General features: G+C 40.6%; 1 protein-coding gene across 1 annotated transcript in view; it reads left to right on the top strand.

The window, feature by feature from the left end:
• The first annotated feature begins 2,699 nt into the window (after positions 1-2,699).
• Positions 2,700-17,018, top strand: part of LOC117550312 (adhesion G protein-coupled receptor F5-like) — a 31,566-nt gene continuing 17,247 nt past the window's right edge. Inside the window, 7 exon segments of the mRNA XM_034222688.1 lie at positions 2,700-2,754; positions 5,112-5,215; positions 5,309-5,360; positions 5,721-5,855; positions 12,277-12,381; positions 12,678-12,851; positions 12,940-13,110. Of these exon segments, the coding sequence (XP_034078579.1) occupies positions 5,114-5,215; positions 5,309-5,360; positions 5,721-5,855; positions 12,277-12,381; positions 12,678-12,851; positions 12,940-13,110 (739 nt within the window). The 5' untranslated portion in view covers positions 2,700-2,754; positions 5,112-5,113.

Genomic DNA, 17,018 nt, shown 5'->3' with positions numbered 1-17,018 from the left:
CGCACTTTCTCATCTCTGCCTTCTCGTCAAAATATGGTCATTTTTGATTCCTAAAAAATAAGATGACGGCGTCCATAAGGCCATAACCAAGCCATAAAAAAGCCATCATGTTGACTATGCTTACTTACTATATACATGTTGTCTATGATTTTAATATGGTACAATTGTGCAGTCATACCAACTCTCCCCACAATGGCTGGGCTTCAGTTATTGTCTTTGTTGCAGTTATGAAATACATGCAGGAAAACAACATGATTGATAGTGATGTTGTGCATCGCTTCGTCAGCCTCTGGATAAAGGCCCTGTCACACTGTCCCGAAATTGACACCCGATGGACACACGATAAAGGAAATGTTCAAATTCGGCTGTGATCGTAGCAACATCGGGCCATTCGTGAGGGCATCTAAGCCATCGTATGACCGCCGGTGGAGTTTCTCAGGCTCCGGCAGCAACTTCGTGAGCGGCAACTTCGTAAGGCACTCGTGAGGGCATCTTGTCAAATCGTGTCATCTTCGTGTCATCATCGGTGCATTCGCCCTCACTCTGATCGGGGCGAATGCCCGATGGCACCGATGATAACAACATGCCCTCACGATGGCCTTACGAAGGGCAAAATTGACACACAAATTCAACACGAAAATGAACCTTCTCAAGGTCCTTCGGCAATTTTTTGGCATGCCAAAGATTTTGCCACCGCTCACGAAGTTGCTGCCGGAGCCTGAGAAACTCCACCGGCGGTCATACGAAGGCTTAAGATGCCCTCACGAATGGCCCGATGTTGCTACGATCACAGCCGAATTTGAACATTTCCTTTATCGTGTGTCCATCGGGTTGTTTTATTGCACAACAAAATCATGTAAATATATTATGTAAATAACCCAATTTGTGTTCTGTGAAACTAAAAAGGAACAGTTGACAGGAAGTTGTTGTTGTTATGGAAACAACATTACGGAGAAAACGTAATATTTTCTACATATAACGACGGATAAAGTAAAGAACAAAGTCTGAAGATATCAGCACAGTATCATAGTACTGTAACATAATTGTTTTTGGTACTTTCATTGCAGTTGTATGTCTTAAATGTAATGTAAATGTTGCCTTCGTGTGTGGTTCGGGGCCATCTTCGTGCGAAATTCACAATTCCATATTCGTGTGTCCATCGGGTGTCAATTTCGGGACAGTGTGACAGGGGCTTAAAGAGAATCATGAACTAAAGTGAAAACATGATGTGTGAATCTGAAAGCCTAAACTTAAAAGACCAGCAACATTAAAAACTGGAGGCAGCAAAAACAAAACCAGAAGTCATTATTCTCTGTTTCTCTGATTCATCTTTTGGCCGCATTATGCAGAGCTGGTCGCTGTTCTCATGAGTCGAAATAATGAGGACGGCATTGACAGAATTTTTTTGAAATAATGAAAAGAAAGGATAAGAGAGAGAACGGAGAAACGGGCATCCTTTGAGATCTGTAAAGAAAATGTGTGTGTGTGTGTGTGTTGGTATTCTGCTCAGACTTAAAGCTCTGCTGTTTTCTTCACACACTTTTTGCCGTCGTGCACATGGCTGCTCTCTCTGACAGTCACAGTGTTTCGTCTCTGTTTCCTGAGGGGCTGCTGACAGTATGTCGTTTATTCAGATCTCTGTACAGCACTTATTTTTTCAATTTCACATGTGTTGTCCTCTGTTTGTTTGTCTGTCTTTCCTAACCACTTTTCCTTAACCTCACCGGTGTCATTTCCCTCAGTTTGAAAAGTTCCAGACAAAAACAAATACTCTTCTTGGGAGTCATCTTGGGTCGTAACTCTGTCAGTGTTCTTTTGTTTGTGTTATTTTAAATGTGCAATTCTTACATGTATCTCAGCTCGGATTCCCTCCGTACCAAAATGTCTCTTATCCGCTCAATTTTGCTCAGCTCTCCTTCGATGTCCTCGGTCGTAATCGTGGAGTCCGCCATGGAAACAACATCCTCTGCTGGAAAACAAACAACAACAAAACCCATTTTAATTCTAATAATTCATTAGGGAGGGGGGCAGAGGGAGGGGAGACCAGGTGCATGTTTAGAAAAAAAATGGTTACAGTTGATGAAGGGGTAGGGGCTGGGGTGTCTAAAGACAAAGATGAATCTTGATTGGGCCAAATTTGACCTCGAGTCACCCAAAACAATTCAGCTGGGTCTCCCCAGACCTGAACACCAAATTATACACTTTTGTTATACACTTTTTGTCCTTCAGACTTGGCAAAAATGGTCAAAATCTGTTTAGTAGTGTTTATATAGCTAGGATATCATGAAACAACTAGAGCGTAGTTATAATATAATTGTAACTTGAAACGGGTCACGGGAGACCCGAACACAACATACAGTAAGGGTTAAATAGGTGTTACTGTGCTCAGCACTGAGTCAGTTCTGGTGTTTTGGGTATTGTCTAATCTTTTACCGGTATTGCTGATAAGGCCACCTCCAGAGAATGCCCCCCAAGGCAAACATTAAAAAGTACCTTTTTATTTGATTATGATAAATCTACCTATTGTTCTCTCTGTGAACATATATGCTTTGTTCCCCATGATGAACAGGCACAAAGGCTGATAACATCAGACAAGGAAGCTGAGGGAATAATTAAACCAACCAGCAGTCCCTTATTATATTACAGGTGCAGCGTGTTTATCATCGCTCCACTTGCTGGTTGACAGTCTTCACACTCTGCTCCAGTGAGTCCAAAACATTAAAGTGGATAAACAGCAAGAAGAGAAAGAGCATGGTAAGAAGCTAACCATGACTTTGAAAATGCATAATTATTGGGACTTTATTGAATACTTTTTTTTAGTGTTTCACAGGACTGATCTGAGCTAGCATTTCATAGCTTTGTAAATGTGTGTGTTAGTGTGAAAGGATTTTGGTTGCGGTGAAATCACATCCCCTGAGTTCTGTTTGGTTTGGCTGATCTGCATCTGTGTTTGCTCAGGCTGCTGTATTTGCTGAGTGTTTTCTGTGACATGATGTTCTCTTAATGACTTTGCATATACAAAAAAGTTGCCATTTTCGTAGTATTAACATCTGTATTTTGAGCCAAAGTGCTGTGTAAAAAAACACATTACTACAATCACAATAACAATTACTTTATCTTCTGCAAAATTGTTATTCATGAATAAAACAATGTATATATTTATTTGAATAATCAACAGAAGTTGAAAATATATTTTAAATTCCAAACCACCAACATTAACATTGACTAATGAAAAGAGCTTTAGGCACTAAAAAGGAAACATAGAGCCAAAGAGAAAGGCATACCTTCTGTATTCTTAGCAACTTGTCTTATTTAACTCTTTATTATGAAGATGTTTTATTGTGATATTGGAAAGCAATTGTGCTATGGGAATAAGTTATAGTTTTTACTTACCTATAAGTACCTGTTTCATACCATTAAGCTTCAAGATCTATTTCCTTAAGGGGAATTTAGTAAATAATGCAGCAACATGATTGGAATATTTCGTATTTTCCTCACCAAATATTCCGTTTTTCTAATGCTCATTATGATGGAGGTCTCCTTATATGGCTATGGCTTGGTGCAGTACATGTGTGTGCAATTTAGAGACTGTTGTTGTGTCTTAAATCCCACTTTATCAGTGCTCTACCCTTATTGTCCTTTATTTATTAAAATGTTCCAACATAAGGCATGAACATTAATCAGTTTCTGTTAAAGGCAAAGGTGCCTGCCCTAAAACCAGTATTTATATCTGAAGATCAGTGGTAAAAACTTGAAAACATAAGCAGATTGAAGATACAGACAGAATGTTCAGGAAGTTCAGATGACTTAAATCAGTACTACGAAGCTGGTTCAACCTAACCTGGATATGTTTGAGTTAGCCGGTTGGCCTAATCCAAAACATACGCGCTCTCGCTAAACGGTACTACGACGCGGGTTATCAAGTGGATCGCTCAAGCCAGCCGTGTCCTATCTACACTGAACAAAAATATAAACGCAACACTTTTGTTTTTGCTCCCATTTTTCATGAGATGAACTCAAAGATCTAAAACCTTTTCTAGATACACAAAATAACCATTTCTCTCAAATATTGTTCACAAATCTGAAAAAATCTGTGATAGTGAGCACTTCTCCTTTGCCGAGATAATCCATCCCACCTCACAGGTGTGGCATATCAAGATGCTGATTAGACAGCATGATTATTGCACAGGTGTGCCTTAGGCTGGCCACAATAAAAGGCCACTCTGAAACGTGCAGTTTTGCTTTATTGGGGGGGTCTGGGGGGGTCCGAAAACCAGTCAGTATCTGGTGTGAGGGGTAGGGTTAGGGTAATGTTGTGAATTGAGTGGCCCATGGTGGTGGTGGGGTTATGGTATGGGCAGGCGTATGTTATGGACGACGAACACAGGCCACTTGATTCACAACATTACCCTAACCCTACCCCTAACCCTAATCCTACCCCTCACACCAGATACTGACTGGTTTTCGGACCCCCCCAGACCCCCCCAATAAAGCAAAACTGCACGTTTCAGAGTGGCCTTTTGTTGTGGCCAGCCTAAGGCACACCTGTGCAATAACCATGCTGTCTAATCAGCATCTTGATATGCCACACCTGTGAGGTGGGATGGATTATCTGGGCAAAGGAGAAGTGCTCACTATCACAGATTCTTTCAGATTTGTGAACAATATTTGAGAGAAATGGTTATTTTGTGTACATAGAAAATGTTTTAGATCTTTGAGTTCATCTCATGAAAAATGGGAGCAAAAACAAAAGTGTTGCGTTTATATTTTTGTTCAGTGTATGTAAATCTGTTGGTTTCCCAGCTAAACTTTATTTGGCTAAGTAAATATAGTTTTTCTAAAATATACCTTGTACACATTTCTTAAAATGGTGGCCAAATCCAAGCCATGATTGGAAATGCATCTTTATAGGCCAATAAAGTTGAATTCAATGATGTAATAAGATAATTATTAGGTTAAGAAACCCTCAACATTGCGCTTGACCTTTATTTGTTCCGTGGTATAAGAACAAGATATAATTGTGACAGTGTTCAATATATATGTAATTATCTAACAATACAAACAATGTAAAGCTGGGTGGTATGATCATATAATGTTTTTTTTCTTAAAAGGAATGGAAATATTTAAGACATGCTTGTCCATCTTTGCCCTTCTCCTGACACTAACTATTTTGGAAACAGGGAACTTCATTGAATCTCCAAGTCAGGTTTTACCGGTAGGTGATTACAATACTGCACAACAAATATGGGAACACAGCCTTCAATACACAAAGCAATTATTTGAACCTGAACCCTATCTGTTGTCTCAGGAACACAATGAAGAAGAATCATGTATACCTCACACCAGGGGAAAAAGGAGTGGTAAGTCTCATTATTAAATATTGTAGAATATTGAATAAAGTATGGAAGTCAGCTTATGGCCTACCTTTACTAAAAGGAGGGGAGGCCACCTCATTAAATAATTATAGACCAATCTCTAAATTGCCAGTTCTGGCCAAGGTTCTTGAACGCCTAGTGAGTGAGCAGGTAAAGGTGTTTTTAAGTAACAATGACATCCTATGTAAACATCAGTCAGGCTTCAGAAAGCAACATAGCACCATCACTGCGACAATGAAAGTGGTAAATGATATTGCGGATATCTTACACAAAAAGCAGAGTTGTGCAGCTCTGTTTATTGATCTTTCCAAAGCGTTCGATACCGTCGATCATCATATTCTGAAGCAGAGGCTGGCCAGTATTGGCATATCCAGCCATGCACATGTGTCACATATGGAGCCTGTGATTCCATTGTTAGTGGCATCTGTACATGCATTGATGCTATTCCAGCTGATGGACAGTCCTGCCAGGCAATATCAGGTGAACAAGTCATCACTTATTGATTTCCGTTCATTGCTAATTACCAGCAGCAGCCTGGTGAAGGAAGGGCTATACTGTCAACACAGTCTCACTCCCTGATAGTCCAATAGCAACGCTTGGTCAGGGTCCTTTGGCGTGCAGTTGTGACGCGCCAAGTCTCCTTCAGCTTCATAAACGGACGCAAAGAGCTTTCAACTGATTGCAATGTATTCCCATTGGCGGCGGTATTTGACGCTCAGCGATGCACCGCATCGGTCCATGTCGGTTGACATGGCACACATGACATTTTGACACGCTGAATATGGATATATACACCACATACTACCCCACTTCAAAAGACCAGAACTATCCCTTTAAGGGCAGCTGTTGATGTTCAGAACAACAAAAAACGCATGCAGGTTGTACTCTGTAGCCAGACAGTGGTAGATCTGGCCGTGGTGGAACATGGTGGTGGAGCATGGTGGTGGGCAGCAGTGTGACTTCTAGCTGTCATGGTGATGTTCATATGACAAGGGACTGCCAGCTTGAACTTTACCGAGAGCAGAGTCCACTAGTGGCACCTCACAGGGATACCTATGGTGCAGAAGCAGCGGTGAAGTCCTTGTAGATCCCTGGCACTTTGAGGGCAGACAGATCCAGCAGCTCTCAGCTCTCAGAGACATCAACACATCAACTATTCTGCGTGCATAGCTTACTTTCACATAACTACTATTCTCTCACTTTACTTTCTCTGACATTGTTCTCTGCTTTGGATTGCGGACATCCCAGCCATGTTCTCTACCGGGCCTGGTTTTACACTGTTGCCCCTTTCACACCAGCGCTTTTTCAGCTCCGGCTCGGAGCTGGAGCCTGAAAAGCGCCGGTTGTTCCTGTTCACACCGCAGCGGCGGAATCCGGTTCACTTCCAGCTCCAAAAAATTGTCAGTCTAGAGGCAAGAGCTTCGGAGCTAAGAGGTGGCGTCGCTTACGTCTCTCTTACGTCGAGGCGTGCAGGAAACTAAACCCTCCTCCGCTGAACATGGGTCGACTGTCATGCCTGCCTACAAGCAGTAGTGCTTAATAAACACACTTTATAAAGTCAGGCAACACTAACCAGGCTTTGTGTGATTCTGTTTATTTGTACCTTACCTTGACCATCCGTTCACTGTTATTGATCATTGTGGAGAGAGGCAGACGTGTTGTTTTGTATTATAGCAGCTATCGGATGGAATCAATACATGGGCTGCACAGGTTGTCGTGTCCGACTATCACAAGTAGAATCATAATAAAAATACGCCTGTAAAATGTGCCTGTAGAAAACGGTTTATGCCACAATAGGATAGCAATAGCAAGTAGTCAGTTTAGCTTCGGTTGCTATGCTAACATCACCCATTTTATACCAGAGAAACTTTCATAACAGCGTTGTGATGCCAAACAGCGTCAATTCAGACTGACACACATTCACTTAGGCTAAGGGGAACTGGGGATATGTATCAGCTGCTTGTGTGAGTCGGATAGTTAATACTTTAGAGCGGCCGCTGCAGTGTGAGCTAACCGAGAGCTAACGGAGGAGAATAAACTCCCGTGGAAGAGCAGCCAACACTGCAGCGGTCGGTAAATGCTGCAGAAACACATTAATAAACAATGAACCACGGCACTCTGGAGCAAAGTATAAGGTTGGAGAAGTCGTTTTCTGTCATGTTTGTATTCATGTTTGGAACTAATTGAAGCAGGTCACCATTGTAAAAGAGGTCTATGATCTCAATGGGTTTTATCTGTATAAATAAAGGTTTTGAATTGAATTTGAATTGAATTGAATTGTTATTCAATTTATTCTGGCTTCGTGTGATTAAAAGCAACACGATCATCGACCCGAAGCAGTTCCCCGTTGTTGTTGTGAGCGCCGTAATGCCGTTGGGGAGCAAATCAGCGATGTAAACGGTGACGTCATGACGCAGCAGCGGCAGCACCAGTCGGGTGCTGGGCGGTGTGAACAGAGCGGGAGCAGAAAAGGGAAACCGGAGCTGAACCAGAAAAGCTCTAGCTCGGAGCTAGAAAGGGAAAAGCGCTGGTGTGAAAGCCGCAACTGTGAGTTTAAGCAAGATATAGACATGATGAGTGTGTAGTTTTAGTATTTGAATTACAATGACATTGTTCTCAGACTTGCCATAGTTCTTGGTTTGTACCACTGCTGCTCTGTACAGCTGAGTACTGGGGATCCACTGGGAGTCATGTGACTGGAGCAGGAGAGTAACACACGTCACACCTGCAGCCATGATGCTCCAGCTCAACGAGGGTCGAGTCTTTCAGCCCCACATGTAAGAAGAGAAACAAAATAAATACGTATTCAGTTTGCTTTGTATTATTTCTTTTAGGGTAACATTTTGGTTTAATAACATTGTGCTATTTTAAGGAGTAAATAAGAATTAATATATGTTTTCCTAAATGTTTTCTATACTTGCATCTTCTTATACATACTGATATGAATTGATTTACTTTTATACTATGAACGAAGAAAAATGACTCTTTAACAACAGAACAGGATCAAAACACAACTGTGACCTCTGTGCAGCACACACAGACCAGTCAGTCCATTTCTGGGGAGTAGCTACCTTGTGCTAGTTATATTAAAGTTTATGTTTTAATATTGGCTGTGTCTAACCTGTCCGAATCCCCAGGAACATGTTGAGCGGTAACTAAGACAGTAACAACACTTCATCCTGAACTCACTGTGGGGCCTGTCCTCATGGACCTGTAGCATAACACCCTGACACATAAAAAACACAAAGTATGTTCATTAAGAATGCACATACTGTCCCTCCTCTGTATTTCAATGTAGTCAAACTTGTTGAAGAAAGACAATAAGTTTAACATTACAGAAATAAAAGCTTAATTACTCACCCTCCTTATTGTAGACATAACTTCACAAGCACAACTTGAAACATTTCTCCCGCTTGCTGCTGGGTGCAGGTGAAAGTAGGTCGACATTTCTGTTTACATCGCTGACATTTGTCACAGGTAAATCTTGTAGGTATCGCAACAAACATGACGTTGTCACACAGCGACAAGCTGGACACTGGAATGACCAAATAACTACACTCTTATTTACATCAGACACGTTATTCAAAACCGACAGCCTGTGTGTTGTTTGCAAAACACTGCCATTGAAATACCACACTCAATTATCAAGCCCCTGCACCCAGAATGTGTCGTGGTAAGCGTAAAGTAATACAGACGGTTTAGTTATTAGTTTAATTATTAGTTTAGTTATTAGTTAGTGATTATGGCCTGCATGTCTTTCTGTTCTAACTCAGGTGTCAGCTTCTTAGCAGTTTAGACAAACATCAAATTCATAATGTAGAGACTAGTTGGACAAAATAATGCTTAACAACTAGGGATGTCCCGATCACCTTTTTTTGCTCCCGATCCGATTCCGATCTTTTGATTTTGACAATCTGCCGATACCAATTTTTCCCGATCCGATCTTTATGCAATGCATTAAGAAAAGAAAAAGGAAAAAAGCATTCAAGTTGTCCCTTAAGGTTATTTTTTTTAATTTAAATGACAGTACCCAACTATCCATTCTATCCAACATGGATATAGCTTATTTTGTTCACAGCAGCATTGGATCAGTTCAGTTGTGCAGCATTGGATCAAAACAAAATAAAGCTTATCAGTCGTCCACCACAAAATAACCATGTAAACAAATTGAGTGCAGATAGTGCAGTAACAAAACAAAAATAACTCTACTGGAAAGAGGTAGCTTGACTAGCTTCACAAGTTCACATTCAGTCACAAATAATAAAATAAAATAAAAATGTGGCTTAGTGCAGAATTCTAGCCTTAAGACTAACTAGTCTAGTAATAATGCAATGAACAACAGCAGCTTAACATAACATGAATAAACAAAGTATTATATTTCCATCTTACTGGAGTAACACAATTCAATAGTAATCAATATTGTTGTTTTATAGTCATTTGTTAATGTAACCCAATTTGTGTTCTTTGAAATTGAAAAGGATATATTGTGTTTGTTACTTTCGTTGCAGTTGTATGTGTCTTAAGTGTAATTTGGCTTGGCTTCCTATTTGTGGACATGCTTTTATTTTGAAGGAAAAGTAGCGCTGTTGACAGGAAGTTGTTGTTGCTTTGGAAACAACGTGACGGAGATTAACGGAGAAAAGACGTTATATATAAAGACGGAGAAAGTAAACGATAACGTTTATGGTTAAGAGTTAGCACCCCCCGAAGAGGCACAAGCTCTTACGTTGATATTGGAGATTTCAATAAATGCAATTTGAAAAAAAAACGGGCAAAAAAATGAAAAAACAAACAATCGTATTAGATTGGTCGTGTTGAACGTAGCTCTGTTCTTTCCACCAAGCGGAACCTCCGCCTTGCAAACATTGCATCTGGCTGTTACACTGCCTTCGCTTTCAATGTTATAATACTTCCAAACTCCTGACATTTTCTCCGTCCCGCCTCCCGAGTCACCAGCTGAACGTAGCCTCTCGTTAGCTTGCTGCTACTATTAGACCCTGCGCCCTCTCTGTTGCTTTGAGAGGAATAAGCAACCAGGTCTGAAAACAAGCCCAAAAGAAGCAACACATACATGATGTTGTGTAATTTTAAACTAAAAATAAAGCCTCAGGATGACTTTAAGACGTGAACATGGTCATTTTTGTTTTGTAACATTAAATAAAATAAGTTTGTAAGGATTCCCGATCCCCGATCTCTTTCTCCCGATTACGATCTTTTAAAAAATCACGTGATCGGATCGGGACATCTCTATTAACAACTGTTCCATTACTGTGTGAACTGTATGATATATTGTTCTCCCGCTTGCTGCTGGGTGCAGGTGAAAGTAGGGCCACAGTTCTGTTCACATCGCTGACATTTGTTACAGGTAAATCTTGCAGGTATGCAACAAACATGACGTTGTCACACAGCGACAAGCTGGACACTGGATTTGCCGACACAGTACAAACCGGAAGTCAGCGAAATAAAGTTATGCAAAGATTACTTGTATTCTCTATAAACGCTTATCTGCATGTGAATGCAGAAATACACGTATCCTCGTCAGCATGGGTGCCGGAAGCAGGGGGGCCAAAGGTCGTCAGACTTCTGGGTTCCAGGATTTAATTTTTACAGCATTGCCATTATATCCTCGTGCCTTTTATTTTGAAATATGCTCTTTAACTTCCGGTCCACCGGACTTTTTTTCTTCATTCTTCAATACAAAACGGAAAATTGAATGAAGTTTTTTTAATTAGGTCTTCTTGTTATCCGTTTTTTTATTCAGAAAACGGCTTTGGTTTCGCGTTTTTTCGTTTTTGGTTCAAACGAAAAATCAAACTAACAAAACGTACAGACTTTTTTTTATTAGGTTTTCTCGTTATCGGTCTTCCGGTCTTCAAAAACGAAAAAAAGCTGGTATTTTCGTTTTTTGGCTTTTGGTTCAAGCGAAAAATCAAACTAACAAAACGTACACGGACCGACCCTGACCAAGCGTCGCTATTCGACTATCGGGGAGTGAGACTGTGTTGATACTGTAGTTAGGGTCAATTCAATTCAGTGAAATTCAATGAATGTACTTACATTTAACACTGATTTAAAGGGGCCATGAGCTGACATCTTTTTGAACGTTGACTTAAATGTATTTTGTAAACAAATTACACATACAGTAATTGTATTTGGTTTGTTGAAAGCAATATTGCGTTTCAATTAAAAAATAATAGGTTCAACTCAATACCATTGCATTCAACTAACCTAATATAAGTACAGTATGTGGAACCTGTTGACTGATACATTTAATTAAAATCAATGTTTAATTTGTTCAGTGTGTTATGCTCATTTTCAGGTTCATATTTGTATTTAGTGTCTCTACTGTGACACGTCTCCATGCTTTAATGTTCAAAAAGCTCTTTATATTTCTCAAACTGTCTTTGCTAAAGCACCTCTTTTCACCCTCTGTCTGAAACCAGAGCCCAGTCTGGTCTGATTGGTTAGCTGGCCGGCTCTGTTGTGAGTGGTTAACTGCGCAGGAAAGTTCCGGCCCATAGATGTCATCATGTCACTCTGTTACAGAAATAAACAAATAAGTTTAATGGATGCGTTTCAGGAAAGGTGGGTGGGGAAAACTCCCTCTGGAGGGCACGCAGGGATTTTAGCCTTTGCAGACCATTTACATGCGTAAAAACCTTTTTAACCCAAGAAAGCATACATTTTCTTTTTGAAGGGTCGCAGTGGCTAAAACTTTTAAATAATAAGAGACATTAAATATATTACATTTAGAGGGATCATTAATAGACCATTAGCTCTAAGATAAAACACATAATTAAGTATTACTTTAAATGACTACAGCTTAATTTGAGTGATTTCTCTACATTGATATGTCCTTTAACCAAAAGAGACCCTAAATCATATTGTTTTTTTACTACAGGGCTTCTGGCTCAGGTTGAGTACGATGTGGATGTTGAGCTGAATTTTACTGATATTGGGACCGTGGGCGCCCTTAGAAGCATACATATGGATATAATATTTACTGGTATTTTTTTCGGCACTATAATCTGTATTTGGTTATTAAAAAAAAGTATTTGTGTCCTTTCAATTCTCTCTCACTCAAGGTGACCTCGTATTTAATAGGCCTACTATAGAATTACAAACATGAGCAAATATAAATGATCAAACAGATAAATATCAAACAATATGACAAGATGAAAAGAATGAGGATGAGAGAAACATGAATACCTATTCTTGACCATAATTGCATTTCTTCACTCAGCAATGTTGCCCAGATGTCATGACACGACCTAGATTTGGAACAAATTACTTACAAATAATTGTCTCTAATTCGACTCTCTTTTTCTACAGTACCTTTAGTATTTTATGAATACCAGATTATTATCGAGGTGAAAACCAGCGATGCGGATCAGCTGAGAAACGTCCTGAACAGTTTAACTTTTCCTGTCCAGATCAGCCCCTCAGTTAACATATTAGATGCCAATATCACCACAGGTAAGAACAAATGCATTATATCCTTTTTTAATATCTATTTCAAACTTCTGCCTTTTTCACAAGAGAAAATATGTTATTCTCTTTAAAGTTTGCAGCCAAGATAACACTGGGTTTCAGTGCCACTGTGAAAATGACTATCTTTGGCCGTGTGATAAGTGTGACACCTATGGGAAATGTGATGGTAATACAAGCAACACATGTGGATGCATCAATGCCATTCCTCCTGATGGACAATACTGCCAGCCTTTTGATCAATACGGTAAGTTGGTTTGCAGGTTTGTTTACTTTTAGGATCGTATTTCTATGTTCTGCCTCTACTGTAATATGTCTCCATGCTTTAATGTAGAAAAGCTCTTTATTTACCTCATACTGCCTGTGCTGCAGCACCTCTTTTCACCCTCTGTCTGAAACCAGAGCCCAGTCTGCTCTGATTGGTTAGCTAGCCGTTTTTGCGATTGGTCAGGCGCTTAGAGATGTGGTTGAAATGTCCCGCCCCTAAGCCTGTTTACGGACAATGTATAAGAACGCTAGCCTATAGAAGCACAAGTGTTACTGAAGCAAACAAAGGAGTCAAATGGAGGCGTTTCAGGCGGGGGGGGGGGGGGGGGGGGGGCGGGGGGGAGGAGTGTGTGGGAGAGAAATTCCCACACACAGGGATTTTAGCCTTTGCAGACCACTAACATGCACAAAAATCTATATAACCTGTTAAGCCCCAAGCCTGTTTTCCAGGTCTCCGGCTCGAAAATGACATTCCCTGAACAAATTACAATAACTTCCCTTCTAAAAAAGGTACATTAATAATCCTTTTTCTCAAAGCAATGATTAACCGTAACGGCCCGTCTACACTACAGGCGTCAAAAAATGCTTTCAACGCTTCGCCCATTCATTTGAATGGGGTGACGTAGGATATTTTGGCATGGCAAGGCGTTGCAAGCATCCCGAGCGTCTATCGGCGTCAAAAGTTGAACAATGTTTAACTTTTGAGGCTCGATGCTTGCTCGAAGCTAGCGTCAACCAATCAAATCCCGTTTTTGCAATTCCCGCCAGTACAAGCGCTAGCCAATCAAACCGCGTGCAGGCTGGGAGAGCCAGACCGCAGTTCATTTCCTCATATTCCAAACGAGAAATTACGGTAGCAAATCACCCGGTTCTTTCCGACCAGAACTATTTACCGGGATACAAACCGGAGGAACCAGGCATGGAGGGAGGTGGCAGAGACAGTGGGTGAAACTGGTTGGTTTTCGCCTGTTTGGGGAGTTTATATCCAGTTTACTTCGTTTTAACATTGCTATTGCTTTGTATGTCGGGGGCGGGAGATTCATGTGATTGGTTGTTGGTCGCGTTGGTCGCAAAAAATCGCCAAGCTTCAGACACGCCCAGCTTCAAGATTTTTTGATGCCTGTAGTGTAGACGGGCCGTAACAGTCAGAAAGAGATGTCACATGTCAAAATCGAAGAAGGGGGGCCAGAGATAAGGAAAATCCACCCAAATGGCCCCAGAAGAGGTTGTTTTTGCTAAATCCGTCTAAAAAGGTCAAATATCACTTGTTTTGCATCAATCTTGATACAGGGTACTTATTATGTTGTACTTTGGATTCCTAAAGCTTTTAGTCTACTAACCCATCATCCAAGGTTAGTTTTCACTATAAGTACAACATATTTTTTGTCATCAAGATGTTCAATCTGAACATCTTGATTCTGACTTTTCTACATCCAACTCACAGGTTTATAATTTCTTTGAGAAAAAAGATTATTATTTTAACCCTTTTAGAAGGGAAGATATGGTCATTTGTTCTGGGAATGTCATTTTCGAGCCTGAAACCTGAAAAACAGGCTTGGGGCTTAAGAGGTTTTAAAGCAAGTGATGAAGGCTATAATAACTCAACTCATACTGTCAACAGTAACACACTTTTATAAAATAGTCTTTCAAACGCCAACATCTCTTTCAACCACAATCATTACCTGTTTTTAGCAATAAGCGTTTCGATAACTCGTCCCTGGTTGTTATTTGTAGAAAATGTTCTGTGATCCACTTTCACGTAAGGTAGTTCCCTCTACAGATGATCATACTTTATTACAGTTAAGCATACGAAATTGAAGAAATTAAATATTTTTACAATACTCATAACCAGGACTGGGACAGCAAATCGGCCCTGGCATTTAGACCCAGACCAGCCCAAATCCATAAAACAAACGAATAGTAGCGGTTCCTGACAAGAAGAATAACTCAGTATAATTAAAAAAAAACCGCTATTATTATCCTTTTTACGTACCAGGGGCAAACACAACTAATACATACCACAAGTATGTGTAACTATCAATCATTAGAAATTAGACCTTCAAACCCTCTCACAAAGCGAACAGTGACCGAGCACTAATAGGGGGGTCTGGGGGGGTATGCCCCCCCAGAAGGAAAGTTTTTAAAATAACCCCTTAAATGATGACTTCTAGTGAATTTAGGGGGGGGGGGGACCCTATAGTGCCCTGCCTCCCCTTTCTATGACAACACAATAGAGATAGGACCAGATGAGTCTACAGGATGAGTCGACGGCATCTTTTCTTGGGCTTGTTTCTCCCACAGATTGACCCTCTGATATGACTCCCTGATAAACACTGCTATGTCATTGATTAGGTTGAAAAGTGTTCCACATTCGATGACGGTTTGGGTAGTTTCAGCCAGGACAAGATTAAGAACATGAGCATAGCACCACACATGGACATGAGTGGGTGACTGGGAGGTCATCAGTGCAGAAAATCCTTTGTACCGGCCTTGCATATTGGATGCTCCATCTGTTGCATTACCTATACACATGCCCTTGTCCAGTTTCAGATGCTCTAAGACCTCTGAGAGCAAGTTCACAAAGTATTGTCCAGTGGATGCATGGCACTTCACTAAAGCCACAAGCCTCTCTTGCACAGTCTCATTGACATATTTTAAGATTACTGAACACTGATCCTGAGAAGTTATGTCTTGTGTTGTGTCCAGCTGAACAGAAAACATTCCGGCCTTCTGGACATCACTGGAGATACTTTCTTTGATTAGACTACCAACAGTTTCTATTATGGAGTTAACAGGAGAGTAGGGTGATGAGAGACCCTCTACCTTTTGTTGCACTGGATTGGTGCAATTTATTGCTCTTCTCTACGCAATCATCCAGATGCTTTTTTAAGCAGACATCATACTTTCCTAATAAAAGGATGAGCTCCAAAAAGTTACCGTGGTCCACGGTGTTGTCAGCTAGCATATATGCTCCCTCATTCTCCACCTGCCTGTAGCTTAGCCCCCTCTTCCCAAGCACTTTCCACATCCACAACACGCTCCAAAACCTGACGTCTCTTTCGGACTTGTTCCCTATGAGCAGACATCTGACTGCCAGCAAACATGCTTTCGATGTCTGCTTTAGAGCACCGTAAGAAAAAAGCTTCAGCACAGGTTGAATGTGTAATGCTCTTTTCGTGCTCCTCTGTACGCTGGTGTGCGTGCCTCCAATCTGACATTCCAGTTATAAATGTGCCAGTGTTAGTCCTCTTCCCAAATGCCACACATACAAGACAAAACAACATATGATGTCCCTTGCAATATGTAAGCCACTTTCTGCTGGTGCCATCTTTACAGGTGAATACCTTCTGCACAACTGGATTTCTGGTATGTTGTTGTGGGTGCTGTTCTAAAAACATCTGTAACATGGGGCAAAGTAATCTATGTCCTCCTGCTCTTTGCTCTCCTCACTCTCGCTGACACTCTCCTCCTCTGGGGATGCTACCTGGCTCAACACAATGATACAGAATGAATGGATTCCCTGATAGAGGTCCATACAAATAGGCATTGACATAACAATACCACACAGTTAATGGTCAAAACTACATGTGTGCCTCAATTTTTTATCTATTTCTATATTATTCATTCTATATATTTTCAATCAATATAAACATTTTTTTCAGGTCCCAAAAGACCACTGTTGCCCTTATAACCACATAAGTAAATAAACTAAACAAAACAAGCTGCAAGCTGACAGTAATTGTTCATGAATGGTGGTTAACAAAATAATGACATTCTTTCAATGAGACAACGTATCAGAGTCCCATTAAGCTATATTTTAACTTGCCAGGGAAAACCTAAAAAAGCCAGCTTACTAGCTTGTAGGCTAACGAATGTTTCTCTTATTTG

The sequence above is a fragment of the Gymnodraco acuticeps genome, unplaced genomic scaffold (assembly GCF_902827175.1).
Source record: "Gymnodraco acuticeps unplaced genomic scaffold, fGymAcu1.1, whole genome shotgun sequence".
Classification (NCBI taxonomy): domain Eukaryota; kingdom Metazoa; phylum Chordata; class Actinopteri; order Perciformes; family Bathydraconidae; genus Gymnodraco; species Gymnodraco acuticeps.
This window is presented reverse-complemented; position numbering and strand designations above follow the sequence as displayed.